Source organism: Lactuca sativa, chromosome 5 (genome assembly GCF_002870075.4).
Source record: "Lactuca sativa cultivar Salinas chromosome 5, Lsat_Salinas_v11, whole genome shotgun sequence".
NCBI lineage: Eukaryota > Viridiplantae > Streptophyta > Magnoliopsida > Asterales > Asteraceae > Lactuca > Lactuca sativa.
In genome coordinates, this window is record NC_056627.2 from 227,996,675 (window position 1) to 228,024,659 (window position 27,985).

At 32.3% G+C, this 27,985-nt stretch overlaps 2 protein-coding genes and 1 long non-coding RNA gene across 3 annotated transcripts; all 3 read left to right on the forward strand.

The window, feature by feature from the left end:
* Window positions 1-8,841: 8,841 nt before the first annotated feature.
* Window positions 8,842-11,437, forward strand: LOC128125953 (uncharacterized). The gene is made up of 4 exons (XM_052763609.1): window positions 8,842-8,866; window positions 9,001-9,498; window positions 9,800-10,880; window positions 11,299-11,437. Exons 1-4 carry the CDS (start codon window positions 8,842-8,844, stop codon window positions 11,435-11,437), a joined length of 1,743 nt encoding a protein of 580 aa, XP_052619569.1.
* Window positions 11,438-12,864: 1,427 nt separating this feature from the next.
* LOC111881901 (uncharacterized) lies at window positions 12,865-14,508 on the forward strand. The gene is made up of 3 exons (XM_023878289.3): window positions 12,865-13,189; window positions 13,483-13,762; window positions 13,840-14,508. The coding sequence occupies exons 2-3, from the start codon at window positions 13,515-13,517 to the stop codon at window positions 14,330-14,332; spliced, it is 741 nt and encodes a 246-aa protein (XP_023734057.1). The 5' UTR covers window positions 12,865-13,189; window positions 13,483-13,514; the 3' UTR covers window positions 14,333-14,508.
* Window positions 14,509-25,184: 10,676 nt separating this feature from the next.
* On the forward strand, window positions 25,185-27,841 carry LOC122198080 (uncharacterized). The gene is made up of 3 exons (XR_006191914.2): window positions 25,185-25,596; window positions 26,448-26,568; window positions 27,543-27,841. It is a non-coding gene; the product is annotated as an uncharacterized LOC122198080 (long non-coding RNA).
* Window positions 27,842-27,985: the final 144 nt, after the last annotated feature.

The following is a 27,985-nucleotide window of genomic DNA, read 5'->3' on the forward strand; positions in this document are numbered from 1 at the left end:
CCGAATCTCACATGGGAGACGGAGAGTGACATGATGGGTCGCTATCCGCATTTGTTTGTTGATGTGTGATTCCGGGGATGGAATCATTCTAAGGTGGAGAGAATTGTAACGCCTGTGTTTCCGGGCTTGCCGTTTTTAGCAATGTAATAGTCTAGGTTAACTTTTGTAACCCGTTTTGAAATAATAGAAGTATATTATTTGAGTATTATGTGTTTTGTGCCTAATTGCTTAATTATGTGGTTTGATTAATTAAGAATAAAAATAAGCGTCAAAAGTAAAGTATGAGATAAGTCCGATATCTTTACATAAAGTTGTAGTGGTCGAAATGAGGTTTCCGAATATATAAGGAATGCCGAAATCCGAGTTATAACGAAGAAGTTATGACCTGTCGAAGTTTCGCAACAGAACCGGCACGACCCAGCGCGACGTAAATAGTGAATTTAAGGTAGATAGATAACTATCCTTAGTGATCTAAATGAGAATTGAAGATCTCATTGATAGTAGTGCAACGACGGAAAGACGGACGGAAACGGATTTCAGATGAAGGAGTTATGAATTTCGAACGGAGTTTTCCTGTCCCGGCCTACTAAAGATAATATATAAGTAATATACTTATAATATATTAAAAATAAAGTCACAATTAGCCAATGGAGTCTAAACGAGAGTTGTAGAGCATAATCTCACCTTCGCGGCGATATAAAGAACGTCAAAAACAGAGTTCGTATGCGAAAGTTATGAATTTCTGAAGTTCGGGGCGCGAAACCCCAAAACTGTCAGATGCCACGACGTGGCAAGCAGTGCCACGACGTGGCAAGTGTCCTGTCACCTCCGGAAGGCCCCCAGATGCAACTTGGGATGACGCATGCAGTGACGACCAAGCCCACGACGTGGAACAAGGTTGCCACGACGTGGCAAGGGCCAAATTTGCCCTATAAATAGATTTGAAGGGCCAGCCATTTATGGTTGCTATTTTCTCTCTTCTCTCTCCCGTTTTACATCGTTTTGCGTGCCAGAAGTACCCCGAAGCCCCGGTATTATTCTCGAGCCCCGAGGCAAGTCCCGAGATCCCGAAGATCCCGAGAAGTGCGGTTCCCGAGCCGAAGCTCTGCCCGCGAGAAGTTCGATTTTTGTAGAGATCTTCCAGATCTGCTGAGGATTACTACTTCTGCAAGTCGTAGTGTTGTCCGATCATCTTCTGATCAAGTGAGTGTATACTACCTTTCATAAACACAATAATAATAGAAGTGCGGTTTGAGAGTATTAAGTAAATTGTGGTTTATATGTGTGTGGGTGCAGTTACTTTCTTCTAACAAGTAACTATGAAGTATTTTATGCGATATACTTGCTATGTGTATATTTTGTGATTGTATGCGTGAATGGATATTCACTTTATTCCATCTCATAGATCTGAATTGCTTTCTATGAAATACGTGTTATGTGGTATGCCTCATCTGTTATATGGAATATATATATTGAATGAAAATGATATATAGGTTTTAAACTATGTATGAAAATATATTCTTATCTACTAATATGTTGGGTAGAACATGGGTAGATAGTTGGTGTGTAATAAACAGATGAGAGGCCTCGATGTTGTTGTTGTTGTTGATCTAGTTATTCAGCGGAGTATGGATAACGACCACGGACTCCTTCTAGACAGTCCAGTGGAACGCTAGCAGGTTCATAACATGTAGGTGTTGTGAACGATGTGTTCACCGGTGTACTCTATCCCCCTCATGGTTGCCTTTAGGATATCTATTGTTGAGGAAACCCCTTCGCAGTGATGTCCGTCCCGATGAAAATCCTAGATTAGGTCCCTTGAGATAGATGTTGTTTTAGGGACGTAAAGTGAGGATAACGGGAATGGGTAATCGGGATAGTGATTGGTTGGTGAAATTAAATATAACTTATTTATTGTGGGTTGAAAACCCTATATGCTCACCAGGCTCCCAAGCCTGACCCACTCAGTTTTAATTGTATTACAGGTAGTGGCGCGAGGGCATAAGATGGATGGATCATCTTGTTGTTTTGTATACAAGTCTGTATATGTATATATTTGTTGAATGACTTGTAATGTTTATCGTTTATGCTTTATGGTCTGTATCGGAACATGACATCCCGAGTTTTGATTATATAATGAAATGCATCTCTTGATGAAATGCTTTGATAAATATTATTTTATCATGTTTTGTTTTGGGAACAAATTCCGCAACTCTTTCAAATCAAAAGGATTTACTCTGAAATTATTTAAAAGCATAAATGAAAATCGGTCTTTTCTGGCCGAGATTTTGGGGATGTCACAGTTGGTATCAGAACATTAGTTTAAGCGAACTAGGAATTTGTAGGATTTCTAGACTTAAACTTAGAATGCTAAGTGGAATTTTGAGATGTGTGTCTGTTGGATTTTGGACACAAGCACTAGCTTATTTTTAGGAAAGTTGCCTAAAATGCTTTTATGTGCTAAATGTTATATGTTGCCATATATGATATTATTTGTTTGGATCTACGGTCTGTTGCCGACCGGATCTGGAAACCTTATGTGTGTAGGATTCTAAGCGTATGCCTATGTTATTAGAACTAGCATGTAAACGTTTCGGAGTGATAAGGATGATTTGAATACCTATCGTGAATAAGGATCTAATTTCACCTTATTCGGTGTGTAGATCAAAATGGTGAGAACAAGGAGTGGCGTTGGAAACGCGGATGAAAACAGGAATCAACCGCCAGTGATTGAGCAAATACCTGTTGTAGCAGCAGCACCAGAACCAATAACAATGGCTGCGGTGCAAGCCATGATTCGGGCTATGCTAGCCGAACAAAGGGAGGAGATGCGACAAATGTTGCATAATAATAGGGATGAACCTATCATACCTATTGAGGAACCCGAATTAATTCCCGAGCAATCGGAGGAAGGGAACAATAGTCGCATGATGAGTCAAGTTGGGACTCAAGGGGAACGAAGGAACGATCCGGAAAGGAGAAACAACAAGGATGGGCGAATGTACAAGAACTTCTTGGGCGCCAAGCCCCCAAGTCTTTCTGGGAGCCCAAATCCTGTTGATATAATGGATTGGATCTCCGAAATGGAGATGGTATTTGAAAGTTGCGACTGTAGCAACAAGCAGAAGACCGTCTTTGCGGTTAGACAACTGAAGACTGGAGTCTTAAGTTGGTGGAAGTTGTTGGCAGATACTATGCCACGAGGAGAAGCCCTGAAAATGTCATGGGAGGAGTTCTTAGAACAACTAAGGGTGCAATATTGTTCAGAGATAGATCTGATTGATCTGAACAATGAGTTCCAAAACTTGAAGAAGGGGAAGATGAGCATAGATGACTATGCTACTGGCATGGCATGGACTCGCCGAGTCTAATGAACAGACTCGGCGAGTAGCTTGAAGATTGCCTTGGACCGGCCAGTGAGTGGTCCAGTTGAGTCATGGGTTGACTCAGTGAGTCAGGGCGAGTTAGAGAGGGTTGACAAGTGGACTGAGTCGAACTGGGACTCGTCGAGTTGTTCTTGGAACTCGGCGAGTTGAGTCGGGGTGGCCCCGCGATTCTGCCAGGTGGAACTCGTCGAGTCAGGGGGAGTACTCGACGAGTAAAAAGGGAATCCTAGGGTGTTGGTGGAAACGTCTAGACTCGCCGAGTTGCCCTTGTGTACTCGCCGAGTCCGGTCAAAGTTAACCATTGACCGTTGACCAGAGTTGACCTGTGTTGACTTCTTAGGGATAGTCAACCTTAGAGATAAAAAGTGTTAATTAGAGTCATGTGATATTATAGGAGGATTAGAGCTCGGAGGATCGAGCACGAGGGATTTCCAGGATTCGTGAGATACCGAGACACGCGAGGTGAGTCTTCTCACTATACTTTACCTTGAGTAGGTAATCAGAGCTATGTGTTGGTGTGTGTATGTTATGTGTTGTACTGCATTATTTCTATGTGATTATGCTGTGCATGTTTACAGAGTTGGGACCGGAAGGTTCCTAGAGTTAGAACCTGAGGGTTCACAGAGTATGGGTGCACGGACCCATAGAGTTACAGTCTCGAGTGGCTAATATGTGTTTTATGTGTGGTATTTTGGGGAACTCACTAAGCTTCATGCTTACAGTGTTAGTGTTGTTGTTTCAGGTACTAGCGATGACCGTGGGAAGGCGCCAGCTTGATCCGTACACACTCAGGGGACTTTTGATATGTATTTCTGAGATCTTGGGATTTGTATGACATGAATTGGAATTTTAAACTTAACGTTTTATGAAATTAAATGAGAAATGTTTTTATATTTGCGAAAAATTATTTTGAAAATTTACGGTGTTACAGACCCACTCTCCGAGCCTCGACACCTTTGGACCTCCCTTTCGGGGACTTCAGCCTATCCGGACCGCTCGTCGGGCCTTCGGCCTAACTATGTGCCATCCTGGGCCTACAGTCTATCTGGTCCGCCCTAGGCATGTTGGCCTACAACATGAAGTAGGACCCGCCTCAACCCAACCCCCATACCCATCAAACAATCATGTGCACATAAATATCATACGCTAGCATGTATATAACATATAATCATACTGATCTAACAGATCACTAACACAGCAACCCTTCTATAACCAGGATACCGACCAAACCGGTCACTAACATAGCATCATCCTATATACCAGGATACCGACCTAAACCAGGTCACTAGACATAATACCATCCTAACTACCAGTATACAAATCTAACAGATCAATAATCATATCAAGCAAATACTCGGATACAAATCTGATAAAAGGCTGGCCTTGGTGTCTTGGACCCTATTGATATAGTGAGGATAACTCACCTCGCAATGTCGGTCTGAATTGAAGTACCAACTCCCGAAGTGCTGTCTCACCGAAAATCCCGAACTATCCAAAATAACGAATGTTGAGTCAACATATGGGCTATCAATCCTGACTAAGGGTCCATATAGTCCATTTTATCTTTTCTCTAATTTGGGCCAAGGCCCAATACCAAATCCATGATCCAAAAGACCACATATGCAAAGCCCATTATTGGCCAAATTTACCAAATTGGGCCCAACTCCTTAATTGGGTCTAAATCTAAGGTCTATCATCAAAACTTAGCCCAAGTCTAATTATTTAGAGAGTCCAGCAAAGCCCAAGCCCAGCTAGTCCAAAAACAGCCCAAAACCCGAAGCCCAAATGACAAAAGCCCAACAGAGGAAGTACGTGGGGCGTACTCCTCTAGTACGCTGGGCGTACTCTCCTGATGTTGACCACCATCGAGGTGGTTGACCAGTACGCTAGGCGTACTGGATTTACGCGGGGCGTAACCTCGCAGATCTTAAAACTTCCATAAGTGCTTAATGGATTAAGAACTTAAGCTTAAAATTCAGATCTACTGCTCAAATGTACTCTAGGACCATAAAGTCTCAAACTTTAAGACTTTGGTCGACTGAAAAGGGCTCAATACATGGTCTTAATCCATTAAAACCTCCTACAAAAAACTAGGGACCCAACTAGCTTAAGGGACCTCATTTTTATGCCTTAGGACTCATTCTAGGGTCTGAAAGGACAACTCAAATCGTCCAAAACGAACCATGCATTATAATGGGACTTTTATGGGGCAAAAGAGTGCAAATAAGCTACCAAGGATAGATCTAGAAGAAATAGGCATAAAGGTAACAACTTTATACCTTCTGGAGCTCCCAAAACAGATGATGAACTAAGATCTACAAGCCAATCTTCCCTCCTTGGCTCCTTGATGCACAAGCTTCTTTTTGAAGGCACCAAAACACACTTATAAGCTCAATAATGATCACTAGGAGGCTAGGGTTCTCTCAAGACGTCTAAGGGAGGTGTGGAGGCTGAAAGAGATGAGAGGGAATGGTCCATAAGGTGCTTAAATACTCCACAAACCCTAAAAGTTAGGGTCCCATCCTGGCATACGTACGCCCAGCGTACTTGGGCGCGCCCTAGTACGCTTAGCGTACCACATGTACACCCAGCGTACTACTTAAATTTCTAAACTTACCATTTTGCCACTAGGACCACCTTTTGCCACTACCTTCTAAACCAAGGGCCAAAATGACCTAATTAAAATCCGAGGGATGAATTTGAAGCTACTGGAAAAATAGGATGTTACAAATTTGAAGATTAAAATGCTCTTGAACCTGATTCCAAAATGAATCAAACATTTGTTGATTTTTGCATTGTTTATCTACAAAACAATCGACATATGCCCTATCCAATGCCAACTCTTCGCGTTCCACTCATTTCTTTGAATAATGGCGATTCGTATAGTTGCGTTTTTGCTTAGCAACGGGTTGCAACTCCTCGTCGGCTTCTTCTTTGTTTCTTTTAGGAACTGAGTTGCTACTAGAACTGTAAGATTTTACGTTTTGAGAATCACGAAACTGGATATTCTCGGGTCGAGAATATTGAAAATGGGTTTCTGGAACCCTTTGAGAAAAATGATTATATGGATTATAACTCGGATTTTCCTCTGAAAGCTTAAATGTGTTGTAAGCTTGTTGTATAGTATTGATATTGTTGATAGTTTGGATGTTGAAATCCTAGAGAAGAAAATGGAATTTCTTGACTTGAACTGCCTTGCTCGGATTTGTGTCTTTGGTTAGAACCGGTTTGTTTACCATTTGCCTTGGGAATCCATTGAAAGTAACCAAAGGAATTAGACGAGTATAAAATTTCCCAAACACAACACAAAGTTCTAGAAAGTTATATTGAATGAACTGTGAGTATTCAATCTCATAAATATTTACAAAGTTATGTTAAAGGAAAAACAAAAAAAATAAAAATGTCACATGGAGCAAAATACAAAAAAAAAGGCATGAAAGAAATCAATTCAATTGAATTATCACATTTATGTTGACACATGCATGCAACTTCTGTTTTGATACTTTAAATGCCACGTACATTGAATACATCTGAAACATCTAATGGGTTGGTATTGTTGGATAAGGTGTCTAAGTCTATAACTTTATTTTGTATATACTTGACCCGGCCCGACATGGTCCATTTGGGTTGCACTTCACCCGAACAATTTATGGTTAAACCTGTGAGAATTGTATGTTTATGATTTGTTAATATATTATAAGTTATAATATATTAATATGAAATCATATTATTTAATTAGTATTGATCATAAATTAATTTGGAATTAATTTGGTGATAAAAAAGATGACTAATTAAATATGGGCTCTTGCATTTATATAAGTGTAGGCTAATACTCATTTGGAATGGGCTTGACATGCATGGGAGTCCATGGATAGTCCATGGAGGTTTTAACCCACAGATCCTTGGAAATGAAGAGTCATGGGTAGGGTTTACATGGATGTAACCCTAATCCTCCACACTATATAAAGGAGCTTGTGATGCTTGAAATAACACTAGTTGTGTGTGTGCAAAGAGGTGCCCGATTTCTATAAGCAAGCATGCACTCTCATAAGGTTTTCCAAGTTTGTGGTGATTTGTGATTTCCATTTGAGGCATCCACATTATTGGTGCTAGGCTCTCAAACTTCAAGCAGGGCCGGCCTTAGTGTATTATGTGTTAGGATAGGGCTTAGGGCCCCCAATTGATAGGGGCCCCTTTAATTTCAATCCAATGTCCGATTTTCCAAAAAAAAAAAAAGTTGTATCGCAGAAATCACGATCGGTATACAGCACATCGCACACAACGATTAAAATTCTTCTTTTTCTTCCTTCTCCAATCAATTCAAGTCTTCAATCCAGGGCCGACTTCTTGCTTCTTAGTTCTCCAATCGATTGAAGCGGGGTTATCGATTCAAGGGCTTCAATCAAGTTATCGCTGCTGTCTCACTTCTCCAATCGTTAATTGACTCACGGTAATACATTAATATGCAATTATGTTGCATTTAGCCCCTGAAAACATGCTTGTTTTTATTTTACGTTTTTCTTATGAATGTAGTAAATTTTGTATACTTTTATGTAATATATATGTGCTATTGTGCTAAACAATATATTCCATCAGGTTGCTTCAGCCTTCAAGGTGAAGGAATACACAGTTCATGATGAAATAGTTTTTTTTGCTCAAGATATATATAAACGAATTTGAACCATTCCTGTCTTCATTAATCTAAACAATTGTGTTCTTGAAATGCTTTAAACACCATTATAAACACATAATTAGTTTCCTAAGTTTTCCGTTTTTAATATATTTATTCAAAAATATATATGTTTGGAGGAATTAAAAGAGACATAAGGGGATGAATTGAAGTACTAACGAGGGAGGTCCCATGGGTAGAAATCTAGTGGTGCCTTGTATCTTATGCTTTAAATAAAAGGTTATCAACTCTTATTCTGTAGGGTAGAATCTAATTGGGGTTAATAGAATAATAACCAATTAATTATCTAATTGGGGTTACATAAGAAGGGTTTTTTTTCATAATAGATCAACCTTATTTGCAATCTAATGAATGATTTTTTTCCATAATATGTGATAGTATTGGACAATGTTTGGTTCCTAATTATTGACAGAATTATGTGGAATTGCATGTAAGATTTCAATTACATTTGTATATAATTGATGTCATTATAAATATAGTATACAAAATAGAAAAAGTTTTCAATTAGATTTGTATTTTAATTGTTTTTGGTTTTATCCAAATGGCATGAATGATCAAAGTTGTTAATCTTTTCAATTTCTGATTTTTTATTCCAGATTGGAAGATTCCATTGTTCACAGATTTCAGATTGGCTGATTCCGTCGTTCACTGATTCCAGATTAACAGATTCCATCGTTTTTGAGCTTTCCATTATCTCAGGGGCGGTATAATCCTAATCCATATCTTATAAACTTATAGTTATTATTAATCAAATAATTAATAACCATGTCAAAGAGAAAATACGAATCCGGTGCTTCAAAAAGGAAACGAAAAATGCAAGAAGAAGCTTTTATAGATAAACAAAAAGGGTTGTTTTTAAAATATTAACTACAAATAAAAACATTGATAATGAACAACAACAAACTAATGTTGATAATGAACAAGAACAAACTAATGTTAATAATAATGATCATGAACCAACTAATATTGAAAATGATAATGAACCAACTAATACTGAAAATGGTAATGAACAAACTAATAGTCAAAATAATAACGAACAAACTAATATTGAATTTGATAACGAACAAACTAATAGTGAAAATGATAACGATCAAAGTAATATTGAAATTGATAACGAACAAACTAATAGTGAAGATGATAACACACCTTTAAACATATATGATCCAAGTAGATGGAATAATATTAATACTAACTTAAGAGATTTAATCGTAGAAAAGGGTCCTATTAAGATTTATGATTTTAAATTTCCAAAAGATCAACATTCAAGAAGCTTTAGTACATCTCTTTATATGCAAAAAATACCAAATGGAGAAAAATACGAACGAACATGGTTGGTTTATTCCATAGATGTAGATAGAGTTTTTTGTTTTTGTTGTAAATTATTTAATGTGGATACATCTACATGTTCGTTAGCACATAAAGGTAATAATGATTGGAACAATATTTCTAGTATATTAAAAAGACATGAAGCAAGTAATGGACACATTCTTAATATGAGGTCATGGATTGACTTAGAAACTAGATTAGCAAATAATAAAACAATTGACAAGCAAATCCAAGAACAAATAAATAAAGAAAAAGAACATTGGAAAAACGTGTTAATAAGAATCATTGTTGTAGTAAAAACTTTAGGAAAAAATAATTTAGCATTTCGTGGAACAAATGAAAAGATTTATGAAGAAAATAATGGTAATTTTTTTAACTATAATTGAAATGATTGCAGAATTTGATCTTATTATGCAAGAACATATTAGGAGAATTAATGACAATGAAATTCATAATCATTATCTTGGACATAATATGCAAAACGAACTTATTAGTTTATTAGGAGAAGAAGTTAAAACTAAAATTATTAAAAAAGTAAAAGATGCTAAATACTTTTCAATAATACTTGATTGTACTCCTGATACAAGTCATAAGGAACAAATGTCAATTATCTTACGATGTTTAGATCTTTCAACCACTCCAATAGAAGTTAAGGAGTACTTTCTAGGATTTTTAGTTGTAGATAATACAACCGGTAAAGGCTTATATGATGCTATAATTGATGAAATTAAAAATATAGGACTAGATATAAATGATGTTAGGGGTCAAGGTTACGATAATGGTTCAAATATGAAAGGAAAACATCAAGGTGTACAGAAACGATTGTTAGATATTAACCCTAGAGCATTCTACACTCCTTGTAGTTGTCATAGTTTAAATTTAGTAATTTGTGATATCGCTAATTCGTGTGAAAATGCTAGTGAATTTTTTGGAGTTATACAACGTATATATACAATATTTGCTTCATCAACTCAAAGGTGGAAAATATTACAAGATAATATATCAAACCTAACACTTAAATCATTATCGCAAACTCGTTGGGAAAGTAGGGTAGAAAGTGTAAAAGCAATTAGATTTCAAGCACCACAATTAAGAAAAGCACTTTTACAGTTATCTAAAAATTGTGGAGATCCAAAAATTAAAAGTGAGGCTAAATTTTTAGCTACATCTGAACTTGAAAATTATGAATTTTTATTAGGAATGATTATTTGGTATGATGTTTTGTTTGCTATTAACACTGTTAGTAAAAGTTTGCAATCAAATGATATGTGTATCGATGATGTTATAGATCAACTAAATGAACTTTTGTGTTTCTTTGAAGAATATAGAGAAAACAGATTTGAAAAGGCTTTAGATTATGCAAAAGAATTGACTTTAGAAATGAATGTAAAACCAGAATTTCGTGAAAAGCGTATCATTCAAAGAAATAGACGATATGATGAAAATGTTGCTAATGAAACTATTAAAACTCCTATTCAGTTATTTAAAACTGATTACTTTTTATATATAGTAGATAAAGTCATTACTTCACTTAAAAGTAGATTTGAGCAATTTAATGAGTTCAAAAATATTTTTGGTTTTCTATTTAGTATAGAAAAATTAAAATCATTAGATGAAAATACTTTAAAAAAAACATTGTTTAAATCTTGAAAAAACTTTAAAGCATGATGATAGCTTAGATATTAATGGTTTAGATTTATTTCATGAACTAAAACTATTAAGACATATTGTACATTTAGAACGTCATACAATTATTAATATACTTAATTACATTAAAAAGTTTAGTTCTTTTCCTAATGCATATGTTGCCTATAGGATTATGTTAACTATTCATGTAACCGTTGCCTCTGCCGAAAGAAGTTTTTCTAAATTAAAACTATTAAAAAATTATTTAAGATCTACAATGTCACAAGAAAGATTAAATGGATTAGCAATTTTATCAATTGAAAAACAGTTAGTAAAAGAAATTGATTATGAAAATTTCATTAAAGAATTTGCATCTAAAAAAGCTAGAAAAATTAACTTTACGTCATAAAATATATTCACAAAAAACATATACATAAAAAAAAATTTTAATTCCGCCATTTGTAAACTTTTTAGTTTATTATTGCCGGTCCCAAGCCCGGATAAAGGAGGAGGGTTTATAACATTAAGTATAGTAAATGTCAAAGGTCCCCAAATTTTTGGTTCGCTTAGAGCCCTCAAACTCGTTGAGCCGGCCCTGACTTCAAGGAATCAACTCACAAGTTGAAAGGTATGTAATTCTTCTAGCCATTATGTTTAATGTTCCCCATGTCATGCCAGATAGGTTACGAACCTTGGAAAAATCAAAGTTGCATGTATTCATAGTAAAACAGTGATCCAAGGTTTTAAGGATGCATGAACACCTTAGGAGTGTTAGTTTGCTCAAAACCCAACAGGTATACCTGCTCATTGAATTAAATGTGATAACTGCTGAAGCCGATTTTAGTCGGAAATACACATCAACGTTACCGCCGGTACCGCCACAACCCATCATCTAAACCATCTAAACTAATTCCGTGTTCCCTTATGCATAAATGTTTAATATTTAATGTATGTTATTCTCTTAATAAAAAATATTAATTTGCTAATATATGATATGTATTACATAAATGTTTTAATGTTTCTTTGTATTCAATCTTTCTTTAAAATCGAATTCCACATCGAACATTTTTAATCTTTCTTTGTATTCGATACATGTTTTTATATTAAAAGCCCAATTCGCAATATGAATTTAAATTCACCGGGTTTAATTTTACGGGCTAACTATTTAAAAAATAAAAGAGAGCCCAAATTCTAGTTTTTCTTCCTTTAATACCCCCAAATAGGGATGATAATTTAGCCCGAAAAACCGAACCGAATTAGGCCTAAATAAGCAATTCGATTCGGGTATCTATATTATGCTTATTCGGTTCTCGGATTATTCTGTTCGGGTTACCCAAATAAGAGCTTATTCGGTTCTAAATACCCGACCCGAATAAACATTCCTCCTCCCCTTTCTCTGATCGACAGAAATCAAAATCACGATTCACATTTCTATCATTGTCGTTCATAACAAAAAAAATTCCTATGTTCGTTCTCGTCGTTTCAAAATCGACCTATCTTCTCATCTATTTCCAAACTCGAAATCACTTTTGTCGATCCTTCCTATTGTTTCAAACTCTTAGAAATCAACTATTCCTATTGTCTCTAAGGATTTACGAATTCTTATTTTATCTAGTAATAGAACATTGGGCTCCAACTTAAGGAACTTAAGTAATAAATTAATTTTTATTATGTTAATCTACTATGTAAATGTTATCCTTTCAATGTATTATTGTGTTATGTTAGTCTTTGAATGTTTTATGTTGATGTTTAAAAGTACATTGTTATTCTATTATTCGGGTTATAGAATCCTAATACGGTTTATTCAATATTTTTTTTGTTATATTAGGTCGTTAATCATTTTGTACATGTTATTCGGGTAATAACCGGACCGAACCGATTAATAACCAAATCGAACCGAACCCTTATTGGTTATTCAGTTCCGTTTTCGGTTCAGGCAATTGTCCTTATTCAATTTTCGTGTTATTCAGATTAGGATCGGTCGGTCCGGTCCTCAATAACATCCCTACCCCCAAACGCCTACACCTCGTTCAAAATCAGCCTCCAGTTTACTTCTTCTTCACGAGAACTCTACAGCTGCAATTTCTCTCCCACCTTCACAACCGACCCTTCTCCAATCTCCGGCGCCACCAGCTACAGTCTCACCTTCTCCTATCTCCTCGTAAGTCACTTTCTTTTTTTCTGGTTAGGTACAAGTGTATGCTTGTCTAATTCGATGGAGCAGCTGCAATTAGTTGTTCGATTAGTGTCTAATTAGTGTTTGAATCACATCAATTAATCTGAATCCTGACTGAATTCCTGTTCTGGTATCTAATTCCTTTCTAGATTTGGTTTGACATCTGTTTCTTGTCTGAAATTCTTTCAAGATCGCTGTAGGGCCATGCTTGTTGTTGTCCATGTGTTTTATGTTGTTCATTTTGGTAATATTTCCAACTGTTTGATTGTGCACATTAGGATCCACCATTGTTAAACAAAACAATAGAGACATGGGCAAGAAAGGATCCCCTGCATTTTCTGGACCTCAAATGTCAGTCACAATTAGAGAAGCTTCAACAGGGAAGAAACACACAAATGCCAAATCTTCATTAAAATTACAACATATAAAGAATCTCGCAATGTGGGCGACTCAAGATGCATCCATACCTTCATTGGGTGCCTTTTTTAGTCACCATTTTGCAGCTTCTTCAGAGGCTTTGGCAACACCGGTTGATCCATCCTTGTTTACTTGTCAAAGGTACTCTATCTTTTTCTCTCTACACACACAATACTATTAAGGGCAATTTGGTCATATCTTGTGTTCTTGTGTTGTAGATGTGAATCTATACTTCATCCTGGCTACAATTGTACAATTCGAATTGAAAAAAACAAGAAAAAAGCTCGACAAAAAGGCAAGAAATCTTGTCATTATCCTCAAAACAACATTGTCTACACTTGTCATTTTTGTATGCACAAAAATATGAAAAGAGGCACTCCAAGAAACACAAATCCACCAAAGGCCAAACCAAACACTATACTAGCTCCACCATTAAACGACTCTGACAAGGGTAAAATGGGTATTTTAGTAAAAAACGACTCTGATCCAGCAATTCCGACATTGACATTGTTGGAGTCCAAGAAGAAGAGGAATAGGTCAGGGGCTAAGAAGAAAGTGGCATATGATCCAAATGCAGAAAAATCAGAGAATGCATCTACTAATAGAAAAAGAAGAAAATCTTGGACTAGTTTGAAGGAGATTGCTGAAAGTAATGACAATGATAATCGCCACAAGTTGATGAACATAACAATCCCATTTTCAATGGAGTAAATAGTTATTTATTTATGTTTAGTTGATAATGATGTAGACATGTTGGTTAAAATTATAGAGTTTTTTTTGTTATAAACATTTGTTTCGAATTACTATTTGGTCCATGAGTTTGAATACAACTAAATATAAGTGACTAAGAGCAAATTATGTTTTATGACACTAACCTTTTATTATAACCTGGTGTAAGACCCATGTATTACATGGGTTCATTTTAAAGAAAAATATATAAAATTCTAAACATTTGAAAAGTTTGAATTTATAAGAAAAAAAATAGAAAAATATTGAATTATTAAAATTAAATTGTTTGTTTTTCTTTTAAATTAAACAAATAATTTAGATAAATAAACAAATGAATCTAATGAAACTTTAATTTAGAAAATTTGAAATTAGAATGAAATCAATTAATGAAATTGATATACATTTATTATTATTATATTTATTGCAATTATTACATTTAAATATTTTGTGGAAATTAATAAAATGAAAAAAAACCACAAAATGCCATTTGGAAAAAAATTCATTGAAAATAACCATAAAATGACATGTAGCCAAATCAATAAGAGTGTGACATGTGACAAAAAGTTCTTTATTTATTAGGGAGGATTGAATAACATATTGTCACAATACACCAAGTTCAAGGTGTCATGAAAGATTAACACCAAAAGATACGTATAATTTTATTGAGCAAAGAAAATGCTATTTAAAATGAAAGGAAAAGGAAACTTATAAATATCAAATAATAGGGTATAGATATATAAGGAAGAAGTTAAAAATATAAAATAATTAGGATATAGATACATAGATAAAAGTTCAACATAGAACCATTTTAAATCATAGAACTAAGTAACAATTTTTTTTCAACTTTTAGAGTTTATATTTTATCAAAAAAAATAAAAATATAGAAATTCACGACTTTTTATCCTTTTTCTATTAATATCAAATTTGATATAATTTTTTATTTATTTTTTATTTTTTTTGATTTGTTCAAATTCACATGCAGATTCACACCATGAATCTGAATTCACCCTGTGAATCCAAATAATATAGAGTTTATTTTTTTTTGTATTCACAATGTGAAGTTATGCATTTAAATATTTTTTATTTTAACATTAATATTCAAAATTCATAGTTTAACTCTCTCTCTCTCTCTCTCTCTCTCTCTCTCTCTATATATATATATATATATATATATATATATATATATATATATATATTCACACTTTAATAAAGTATATATACACAAGTTTTATAAGTACTTTAACCTTCTCATTTAAATAAACTGAAAGCTAGATTCAAAATGTCAGATTCACAGTTTATACTATATTTTGTCAAACACTTCCAAAAATCTCTCCATTTTTTCATAACATGCCTAAAGTTATTACTGATAAGTGATAACATAACTTGACATAATATACTTTTTGTTATCATGTTGGTTTTGATGTTCAACATCATTATAGGGTTTGTTTTTGAAGTACTCTTCTCTGACATATTCTTCTGTTGTAGCCTTGAACTCTTTCTAGCCTCTAACGGTGTTTTAACAACTTTTTTCATCATTTTAAGTTATGCAGAAAGCATTAATTTTCTCTTACGAACCTTCATCAGATGTGGTTGTATTAGGTGTTGTTGACATATTCTGCTTGACTTTTGAGCAATCCATGATGATTTATGTGTTTGATCGAGTATCTGTAATGAAGTAATGGAGGTTTTCGTTGTTGTAATGTAGAGTAATGGTAGCAAATACGAAATAAAAATGATAAAAATAAAGACAGACTGGTCTCATGGTTTACAAAATGTTGCATGGTTAGTCCCTAAGGTTTTATTCTACGTGGATGGTCCATATGGTTTAAAATTATTATGTGGTTGGTCCATGCAGTTTCTTTTTTGTTTCCTGTTTGACCTAAGATTTCTATTTTAACCATGTTTGATTTTTATCTCCTTTCTTAATTTAAATTAATAGTTGAAAATTTTATAAACACGTTGGTCCCACCACCCTTCCTTTTCTCGTCCTTCCACCAACCTGCATATTCTGGCACCACCACAACCCATCATTCCTCCTCCTCCTTTCTTCACCCCCATACATGGATCTCACCCTTGAGTGATTAAACCATAGAAAATGAAAACTTTCTTTGCTGAAAAACCCACAAAAAAGCTCTCCACTTGTTTTCTTGCAGGGCAATTACCAAATGTACATTTAATTGGAATAGCTTCAAACAAATGTGTTCCCTTTCACGAGTTTTTGACCATATATATTTTCACCAATTATACCTATCCCCTATAGGCTTTGTAGGTTTTTTCAGGTAGTTTAGAGAAGATGATACATTGATCTGACTGTGGTGTAGGGGTAAGATTTGTATGTGTTGTGTCTCAATGGTAATTTATCCACCCTTTTTTCCGAACTTAATGCCATGATAAAACTTTCTTGACCAACTTCTGATGTAGAGCCAACAGGTTTTGGAGTTTGTTGTGACCTTTTTGGGTGTTACGGGTTGTTCTTGTTTGGAATTTGTATCATAACTTGGGCTCTGGTGCATACCATTACCATGTGTATTCCTATTTTGATTGGGGACTGATAGTTTTTATATATCCATTGATTTTAGAGGAATTTGACAATTATGCCCCTAATAGTATTTTTCAAATGCAGAATTGTAGTAAACCATTATACCAAACCAAGAACCACTATTTTCACCATAATATGCTATGTTCGTGATGTTCTCTTCGAGTAATACGCTCCACTTCTAAAACACTGTTTCAGATTGTGTATACACAAAACAACCGACCTATAATTCACCTCTTTCCCTCACAGGGTCTTACTCGAGCGATGCTGAAAATCCTAACCAATTTCATTAGATTATTCTAAGACGATTGATAAATTTATTATGGTTTCCTCTTTTATATAAACTCACACCACTCCCCAACCCAAACCATTGCCTGAATCAGAACTTTTGTTCCTCTCCTTTCACCGGAAGCATCTCTTACAGACACCAGGAAGCCCAACTACCCAAGGATGAGCTTGCGAGTGGTGATGGATGATAAGCAAGAGGCCAAGAGCCAGCTTGAGGAATTAGAAATCATCGACAGAGTAATTTTAGGATTAGGATTAGCAAATCAGGCTAAACGAGAGGAAACCAATACTTTAGAACATCCATAATGGTGAGTTCAATGGGAGAGTTGAATGAGGTGGCAATTCCATGTGACATTCAATGGATGAAACTCTACCATTGTGAAATGCCACCTTGGCATTCAATGGATTTGGAGTTCAATGGCCATTGAACTCTTCAATGGGAAAAATGAAAGTTTTAATATTTCTTAAATATTTACTATAAATTACATTTTATAACATTCTATTAAACTTTATAGAGTTTAATGCATTGTAGAGAAAAATATAATAGAGTTGTATGGATTGTAGATTGATGATGTGACAATCCATTGAATTCTATGCAATTCAATGCATTGTGGATGCCCTTATGTCAGTGTCCTTAGCCCTTGTTCATACAATTTCTCCACCACATTGATATGTTCCTTTGTGGATTACGTTACGGGATGTGAAGAAGTGGCAGATAGCAGGTGGTGGTCGAAAGAAGTTGGATATGGGGTTAATTTGGATGGGAGATTGAGAGCGAAAGAACTAAAGATTAAAGAAGGAGTTTGCATTTAATTAACAATTACAGTTTAAATATAAATAAGGGGTATAGTTATCAATTTCATTAAAAAATCAAATATCAGTTCCCATTTTGATTAGAGAGTGATGGCTGATGTTTAGATTCGGGGACAATTGTCAATTATAAATTGTTGGACGAGTTGTCCATTATGGAAATTTCACGTCTATCTTCGTTACATTGTTATTCAATTTGTTGGTAGGTGGAAAAAATTGGTTACAAATATAAATATCATTTTAAAAACACAAAAGGACTACCATAATCAACTAAAAAGAAGTTTTTAGTGTTTACCAATCTATGAATCATATTTCTTCTAAAAAGTACTTTGAGCGTATGATTACAAGAATGTTTAAAACAATTAGAGTGTCAAACAAAAATCTTGCTTTCTAATCTTTTTAAGTATTAGAATATATTATATTAATATTAGAAGCTAAAAAAATAAGAAGCTCATTGCCCCCCTCCCTCACACCACCCTAAAAGGGTTTACTCGAGCCCTCTATACGAAACATTGAAAAACTAAATTAATAAAGAATAGTGATAAACACAATTCACAAGACACTATACAAAAGGGCAAACAAAGAACAATGGTTTTTTTTTACTTTCTCTGCTTCATTACTCGTTAAGGTCATTATGAATTCATAAATAAATCGTTCAAATGAAAAGGAGCATTTAGCCTAGGAGAAAAAACAATCAAACATGGTTGGGAATTGAAAATTTTAAAGATATAAGAGATACTAACATGTAGTTAGGGAGTTAGATGACTTAGAGGAGGGCAAAACGACAACAATGACAATAATATATCAAAATTCAAGACAACAAAATGACAGTTTCCGACGAGAGAGACGAGCAACACCGACGATTTACTCACATTGTTATTATGTTTGTTAGGGTTTGATCTTTTTGGTGAGTTTTATAAAAATCTATAATGTTTGCTTGAACTTATATTAAAAAAAAAATATGTATTTTTCTAATATAGATACTTTACTTAAACTGTTGATAAATCATAGAATTTATAATAAGATTTTTATTTTTTGAATTTTTTATTTTTGTTGATATTTTTCACAATTAAAATTACTTTAAGATTACAACAAAATGTTACATCGTGTATATAGCTATCTGCTAATTTTCTTTAATAATAACAAATAAAAATATATTTTATCAAAATACTAACACCATTACTATTTATTTGTCTTCAAATTCGAAAACCCCTTAAAATGGGAGGCACTGTACGACCGCACCACTTGCCACCCCAAGGCCGCCATTGCTTCTAACCATATCCATTCATAGCCATCAAAAGATAACAACATACATCCTTAGCTTAACATAAAATATAATATTTGTTTTATCAATTCATCAATAGTTCCCTTTTCAACTACTTTGAACTCAACTAAAAAGTTAAAACTTGATTCCTAGCATTTTCTTATATTTACATTGGAAGTTTGGAACACCCACACTTGGGGTCAGAAAGTTTAATATTCTAATGAAAGACTTTATAAATAACTTTGATTTAAAATAAATAATGGAATTAAAGTTTTTAGTCAAATAAAATAATAGATTTCAAAATTAATTTGGAGTAAATGGAAATCTGGAAGATTGAGGTATCAAACTTGTCAAATCTAGAAACTTAAGTTTGAACTTAACTAGGTTTAAGTCTTAAATGTTAAAAAAATAAAAATAAAAATAAACTTTTAGGTTTTTTATAGAAAAAGTTAGGACTTTTGGTCTAATGGGAATTAGTTGGGGAAACAAGTTGGAAACATAAAAGTTTAGGGACCTATTTTTTCCAAATGTCTAGAGTCACGAATTTAAGCCCTCGATCTTCCATATTATCTCTCGTAATGTTGGAGAGCAGTGGCGGACGCAGACTGTTTTAGTAGGGGTGTCCCTCGTACTTTAAGTCGGTGCACTTAATAGAAAAAAAATTACACTATGTGCCGAAAGTTGAGCAGTGGCCCGGGACCCCCAATGCTCCACTAAGGTTTGCCACTGTTGGAGAGCCAGATGATGGAGAAAAGGCGAGTTTTGCAATTTTTGATGTATTTGGAGTATGATTTGAAGATGTAGTGGTGTTATTAAGCTTAAGCTCCAAGGAGAAGCTCTTAAGCTAGTTATTTCATCAAACTAGCTCCTAATCATTTAACTTCTAGTATTTGTATATTATTCCCATATCTAAATCTTATAAGCCAATCTATTGACTTATTTCAATCTAATTTGAGATTCTATGTTAGAGAATGCTAATCCATGATGCAATCTCATTCCAATGATGAATTTGATTTCATTATGCTTTAATGGAGGAATTGAAACTAACTTCATGAAACCATCACTAGATCTTGTACAATTTCGCCTTCAATAATTTATTAGGTTAATTATATGGCTTGTATGTAAATTATTCATCAAAGTCCAAATCATATCATAGAACCTTCAATTGTATAAATGGTGGAATTATGAGCTTTAATAAAAAAATTTAGAGTTAATTCATAATTAGAAAAATATCTCACAAACTTCTTAAGTTATGATTGAATCATGTTTATAATATATAAATATATTTGGAGTTAGGTTTTTCTATCCTAATTGCAAATCATAAATGAAAATCAAGTATAGAAGTCATTAATGGTGTTTAAAATTATAAAAAAAATTATCAAGTTGTGAAGCTATAAATTATTTAATATTCATTTAGCAATTGAATCAATGGTTTATGATGATGATCAGGATGTTAATAGGGTTTAAAACATGTATTTTAATGTTAAATAACTATACTAGGTCATTAAGAGTGAAATGAAGGAAGTTAGTATTAGTTTGGGCATGGTTTAGAGGCTAAGAGGGTGTTTGGGATTCCTTTTTAATCATCTTTTTGACTTATAACTTTTTCAAAAAGTTAAAAATTACTAAAAGTTGTTTGGTAAATTGAAAAGATCTTTTAAAATCAACTTTTAGTCAAGAAGGAAAAGTTGGCCGGAGAAAAGATAGAAATTCGTATCTTTTTGTGACTTTTAGCTTTTATCACTTAAAAGTTATAAAAGGCAAACCAAACACATTTTAAACACCATCTTTTAGAAAAAAAAAATTCTTTTACAAAAAACTCTTTTATAAAAAGGACTTTTACGTTTAAAAAGCAATCCCAAACACACGCTAAAAAGTGAAAAATCTAAAAATGGAGTGGCATGTACATTCACTCGATGGACTGAGTGGATTTGTGAGTTTCTTCCAATGCTTTCTTATAATCCTAAGGATGATACATAATGATTAAAATGAGATGTTAAAGATTTATAATTCCATTTAAAATGATTATAGTGTAATTAGTTTCTAAGTAATCAATGCATACATATTCTTAATGTGAGAATTTGGCATCCAAACAACATGGGAATGGAAATAGAAATGTTGTAACTAGTTGGCGTGAGTTACTACCAAAAATACATCTCTCTACCTTACTTTGATGCTTTAACAATATATATATCTTAAATATTACTAAAAGAGAAACCTTATGACATCATCTTAAATAATCTGGACCATTGATTGTATTTCAATCTTATTTTTTCCACCCTTAGATCAAATTGCTGACATCATCTTCTCCATATGAAATGTATTTAATTCCAATAAATGTTTTCCAATCATCAATCAATAACTTACATTCGTTGAAATGGAATGTATTTAATTCCAATAAAAGTTTTCCATATTTTACATCTTGAATTTTCAGTCATGAAGATTTTAATATGGTCAATTTTAAAAACATATTATTACTAACAAATAATTTCAATCAAGACCTTAATATCAACCATTAATATAAATCCGTTTATATTAGTAAACCATTAATATAAAATCTTTTTTTTATTAGAAAATCATTAATACCGAAAAATCATATTCAAATTATCACATATATATACGATTCATCATTGAATCCGCGACTCACATTTATTTTCAATCGTTTCTTTTTTCTTCAAACTTTCTCCTACAACATCGTTAATATTACTTATAACTTCCATCATCATTCTCTGCTATAAACATTCGCTCTTGTGCGCTAGAAGGTCAGTACCTTCTTTCGCTTTTTATATTTTTTTCGATTATTTTTTGTTCCTATATCAAATGTATGTATTCATATATTTCGATTTTCTTTGTCACAAATTACATGAAATCAGTTAACTACTCTTCTGAAAATTTTTAAATAAACATGAAAAGATATTAGGTACCTTTAACAAAACAAAAATTAACTATCTTGGGAACTGACATTAATTACAAAAATGTTACTTTTATATATTAGAGATGATTATGATTTTTTTTTTAATTTTTATGTCATAAGAATCTGGTTAATTTTGGAATGATTTTAAAATATCATTGAAATTATTATGTTTTTGTATATCATATCAACCTACCTTTTTATCTTCGTATAGTAACAATAAAATTTATTAATTTACACAACAAATATAGATATTTCAAATTTTGTAATATTATTATACCTTACAAAATACAACTCCCTCCAAAATAAATTTTTGCCAGTAATTTCATCCATAATTTCAACAAATTTAAATTTGTATTTTCTTTATAGAATTTTTTTTTAATGATCCTGATTTACTTTTCTCCAAAAGTATATCAAACATTTACGTCTTAGATAATGCTGCCCTATTATAATTATTATTTTCCAAAAGTATATCCGTTTAATGAGGAATTTGATATAATAAAGGAAGTGAATGTTAATTAAAATGAGATATATATTCCATAATTATTACATGAGTTTATTAAAAAAAATTAATATCAAGGTGTAAACATTAAGCATTTTTAAAGTGAAATTTCAGAATACATACAAACGATGATGTTGTACAATGAAATATAAAATTGAATAGACTGAAAAAAAAAAAACACTATTAAAGCAGTCAATCTTGAAAATAACATAGTTTTGAAAAATTATAAAGATAAAAATTATAAGATATTAGGAGATTTGTAAAAAGTACATTTAGTAAAAGCGTTACGGTTATTAGAAAAAATAAGACCGTTAAGATTAGTGAAAATACAATATATAAACTAAATTATCACAATAGTAATGAAATGTCATTATTTTATATTTTATATAATTGACAGATATATCAAATTACATTGATGATATACTAAAATTATTCAAAATTGCGCCAAAATTAATGCAAAGTTCTTGCGAACACTAAATAAATAAGAACAAACATAAAAGCTAACATTTATATTTATAATCAATTTAAAATAAACCAATCATGATTTAGAAAAGAATCTCCATTGATGATATACTAAAATTAAATCTATATAACATTTAACATTTTATAAATTATATTACATAACTTTATTTGAATAAATGAAATAGTTGTTAATATTTAATGCAATAGAAAAAATGGTATATTGGTTGTCAATATATGTTTAAATTAGGTAATATTATTATGCAAGGAACGTCTAATTAAAATGCTTATAAATATATAAATATCATAACTATATGAGACGAGGAAAGTCGTTCAACTAATAAAACAAAAAATGATATCTACAAAGAGATCTTTCAATGATTATATATATTTATCGTTTTCAATGTATTTTCTACACATTTCAATAATACCAATAACCATATATTTTTTTTATAATCATTATACAATATCTATAAACGATTATATGTTTTTTTTATGCGTTTCTCGCGTTTAACGCGGGCTATAATCTAGTATGTGTGTGTGTATATATATATATATATATATATATATATATATATATATATATATATATATATATATATATATATATATATTCTTTTGATGATATATTTCTTATCTATCATACATAAATACTAAGTATGATTATATGTATTTACAAAATAGGTTTTGAATTGAGTTTTCTTATAAGGGACACCTTTGATGCAATGTTTTAAAAACTGGTTTGAACCAGCCGGTCGAACCGGGAACCCGGGGAGGGAGCGGTTCAACTATCACCGGTTTTACATTTGATTTCTAAATCAGATTGAACCGGCCGACATTTAGAAAAATCTGGTTGAATCGGTCAAAATAAATCGGTTGAACCGGTTAAACTGAGTAAAAAACATGAAAATGAACCATTTACATAATAAACATTGGTGATTTTTTTCATATCTATTTAGTTTTCTTAAAATAAAAACATATGGTAAATGTTATAAAGTTTTTTGATGTGTTTTTATTCATCCAAAACCATATTCAATTTCAGTATTATACTTTATTATTTTTTTTTTGACGTATATGGATTGATATAAAACACTAAAACTTATGATTATGTATTATTTTAATGTATTTGGATTTATCTACAACTTATTTTTATATGTATTTTTAATGTTTGAATTTGTAAACATCAAATTTATGATTTCTATATATGTATGTATATGTAAAAAAAAATAGGAAAAAACATGAAAAATATAGAAACCGGTTCACTTGGTGGTTGAACCGATTAAACCGAGAACCGATCACCATACCGGTTCAACTAAAAAACTAGTTTTTAAAATTTGATGTTTGTATCTTAACCAATACAACACACCATTTGTCTCAACATGTATACATTGGCAACATCATGTGAGACTTAGTATCATATTCCAACAAGTTCACAAATATGTGGGTGTTATATAATATTTCTTAAGCATTTCCGTAGCTTTTTGTTTTATCATACTTATCTTCAACAAATTTAATTTTTAACACAAAGCCATTGGTAAGTTAGGTTTCTGCAAATAAAAAAGTATAAAACAAAAACATATTTCTCGCAACATTATCAAAAGTATATGATAAAAATAAAACATTTATATGAAAAGCGGATAACTGTTTGATTTGACGGATTTTAAATTATATTTTGAAATAAAATAATTATTTATAACTTTTTTCACATATACCTTTCATATTTTTTCAGTTTTTCATCATCTAACATTCGTAACCCATTATAGAGTTTGTCATAAGTTTTTAAACATAATATTTGTTGCTATATTCGTTAGTAAAAGATATAATTCTGCTATATTATTTGAAGTTGTAGAAGACGTGAGTAAACAACAAAGGCGCAACCAATATAGGGTAAAATGGGTCTTGGCCACCTATAAAAAATTAAGGTTATATATATATATATATATATATATATATATATATATATATATATATATATATATATATATATATATATATATATATATATATATATATATATATATATATATATATATATCCTCTCTTCACAGTACCAAAATCGCCACGTGACATTCTCTTAACGCCTCCCCCTTCATCTTTCCCGCTCAAAACTTGTAAGTGAAGTTCAATTCTGTATTCAATAACGTAATCCCTAATTTTTTGGGATTCATTCAGGAAATAATTCATTGTAGTCGATGTATTAGGCAAGAATTGAGCAAGTTAATATCTTCCGACTTCCATATCTTCTCCATATTTTTCTCTCAAAAAATTTGGGGCAAACCTTTAAAATATCTTCAATGAAGATTGAGGAAGAATAATAGAGCATAGGGTAAATGAATTCCTAATGATCCTTCTTTCTTATGGGAAGGGAAGGCGACGGAGAAGATAATTTTGGTTAACACATCTTGCCACTTCCCTCTTTCCACCTTTCGGCCTCCAACCCTGTTTCTCTTTGGATTTCATGATCGATGTATTTAAGGTACTGCAAATGCATCCACAATTATGAATCGTGGGGTTGTCAAGGAGCATGTTTATAAAGGTTTTAGACTTAACTTTATCAAAAAGTTGGAAACTTGATGTTTTAAAAAACCCTCTTTTTATCTAACCTAATTTCTTAATTCTTTTACTATTTTCAGTCACAGGAATATGGTTAATCAGTAGGTGAGGCCTTTTTTATATTCTTAAACCATCTTGATTGTAACATACACAGGCACAACTGCACAAGTTCTTATTATCCCTTGCTTGCATACAATCTATTGATTCATAGAGACATTAAATAAGAACAATCCAAACGTTTCCATACTATAAAATTGAACTCTCGATGTAAGTTACCCCTCTCCTCTTTCTATGTTTTCTACATTTTATCTATAAATTATTGGTCTCCACTTTTAAGATCATCGACAAAGCTATCTACACAATGTCTAAATCTAGATGATATGTTGGGTTGAGAAAATCATGTCTCTCTTTTATTCATAGTTGATGTCAATATACTTACATGAATGGCTTTTGATGATTTTTCAACATGTTTGATATCAAAATGCTACTTTCACCACACGATTATTGTAAATTTTGTTTTATGGATTTGTTGGTATACAACTCAATCCGTTGATTTTCTGATTTTAGGTATTTTGTAAGTCGATACATTAACGATATATAAATCTCCGGTTATATAGATACCAAATATTTCATTATTTCCCAGAGATGTTTCACCCACATAATTCTCATCTCCTTCTGGATTTTATTGTATTTAGTTTCTTAGGTATGTCCATTGATTTATAACCATTTTAATTATTTTATGGACTTGAGAAGCATTGGCTGTTTTCTTCCCAGGTTACATACAAAAAGACGATTTTCAAGTTTTATTTAGGATTATAGAAGAAGCACCCTAAGTGTTTGACGAAATGTCTCAAAGAAAGCTTGACCTAAGTTCACTACTATCACCTCTCATCTGGTATTAATTTCCCTTTCTCATGTTATCGATAATGATAAGCATGTATTTGACGTCTCTCTCTCTCTCTCTAAACCATATTTGTATATATGTGTATATCTGGTATGCCTACCAAATTTTTTATTAATATATCAGATGGATGAAGACAGTTTGCATGATAAAATGATTTTAATACTTAATCTCATTATGGTTCCATGTAATCTTGTATCGTTTCCAATTTCCCAACATGTTATCTTTGTCCAAATCAATGAACAGTAACTTGTAGTTATTTTGGTTGGACTTGAATTACATACTAAAAGGATTATCACATGCTAATATTGTGGTAATCATACATTTGATAAGATTTGTGCAATTTTAGTCAGATTACTAATACATATGGTCAATTTCGGATGAGATGGCAAGGGTCTGGACCAGGGATGTTGTGCAGCTCTTGAATTGGTACTCTATAACGTGTACTTTGTTCCAGCAACACTTCATCCATTGCTTGCTAGCTAGGGTGTAATGTAATTCAGCTCCTATTTCCTTTATTTTAACTATTTGGAATGAACCATTATGTTCATTTTTCACTGAGAAAAATGGTATGAATCACCAATGGACTTGAAAGAAGTAGATTAAATAAATAAATAAATAGGTGTGGTTTAAGCTCTAATATTACAAATTTTGTTCATTCTGTCTATAAACCTCTAATTTTATGTTAATGAACTCTTCACATTGTCAACACAAAATCTATATGTGATTTGTATTATGCACAGTTAAATAGGAAAATGATGAGAATGTTTTTTTTTAATGTGACCTTTTAAGTTGTATATTTATTGAACAAGAGGTTGGAAGTTCATAGGTTAGATCTTGATTATTTATATACTAAATTATTGTTTATTTATTTCATAGTTGCTTTTACATGATTGGCATGAACAGATAGGAAATAGACACTTTTTACAAATTTGCTTGATTCATTTATTCTAACCCTAATTTCATAGGTAAAGTCTCCCTCTTCCTCACTAAAAAAGAAATCAATACATAAGGAATTCATGATGATGGAGGCGAAGTGTTATGCATCCATTTCTGCCACATACTTTGTCTAGGGGTAATTTGGGAAACTTAGCAAAACAAGGGGGATTCTTTGGTAGTAGAAGCACAACATCGGTATTTTTGCTTTAATATTTTAATTTGAAAGTATGATACTATAATTTAGTATCCTTTTCATTTTTTATTCTTATTTTTTAAGTTTATTTTTTAATTTTAACATTACATGTAATTATTTAAGTTATAAAGAACATTTCTGTTATTTTGTGTATTACTAGAATATTAGTTTCCATGATGACATTTAATATTTTTAGCATTCCACTTTCAGTTTTCCTTATTTTAGCCATGTACTTTGAAAAATGATATCTTACCTGTTACATTTAAAAAGAATTAAAGA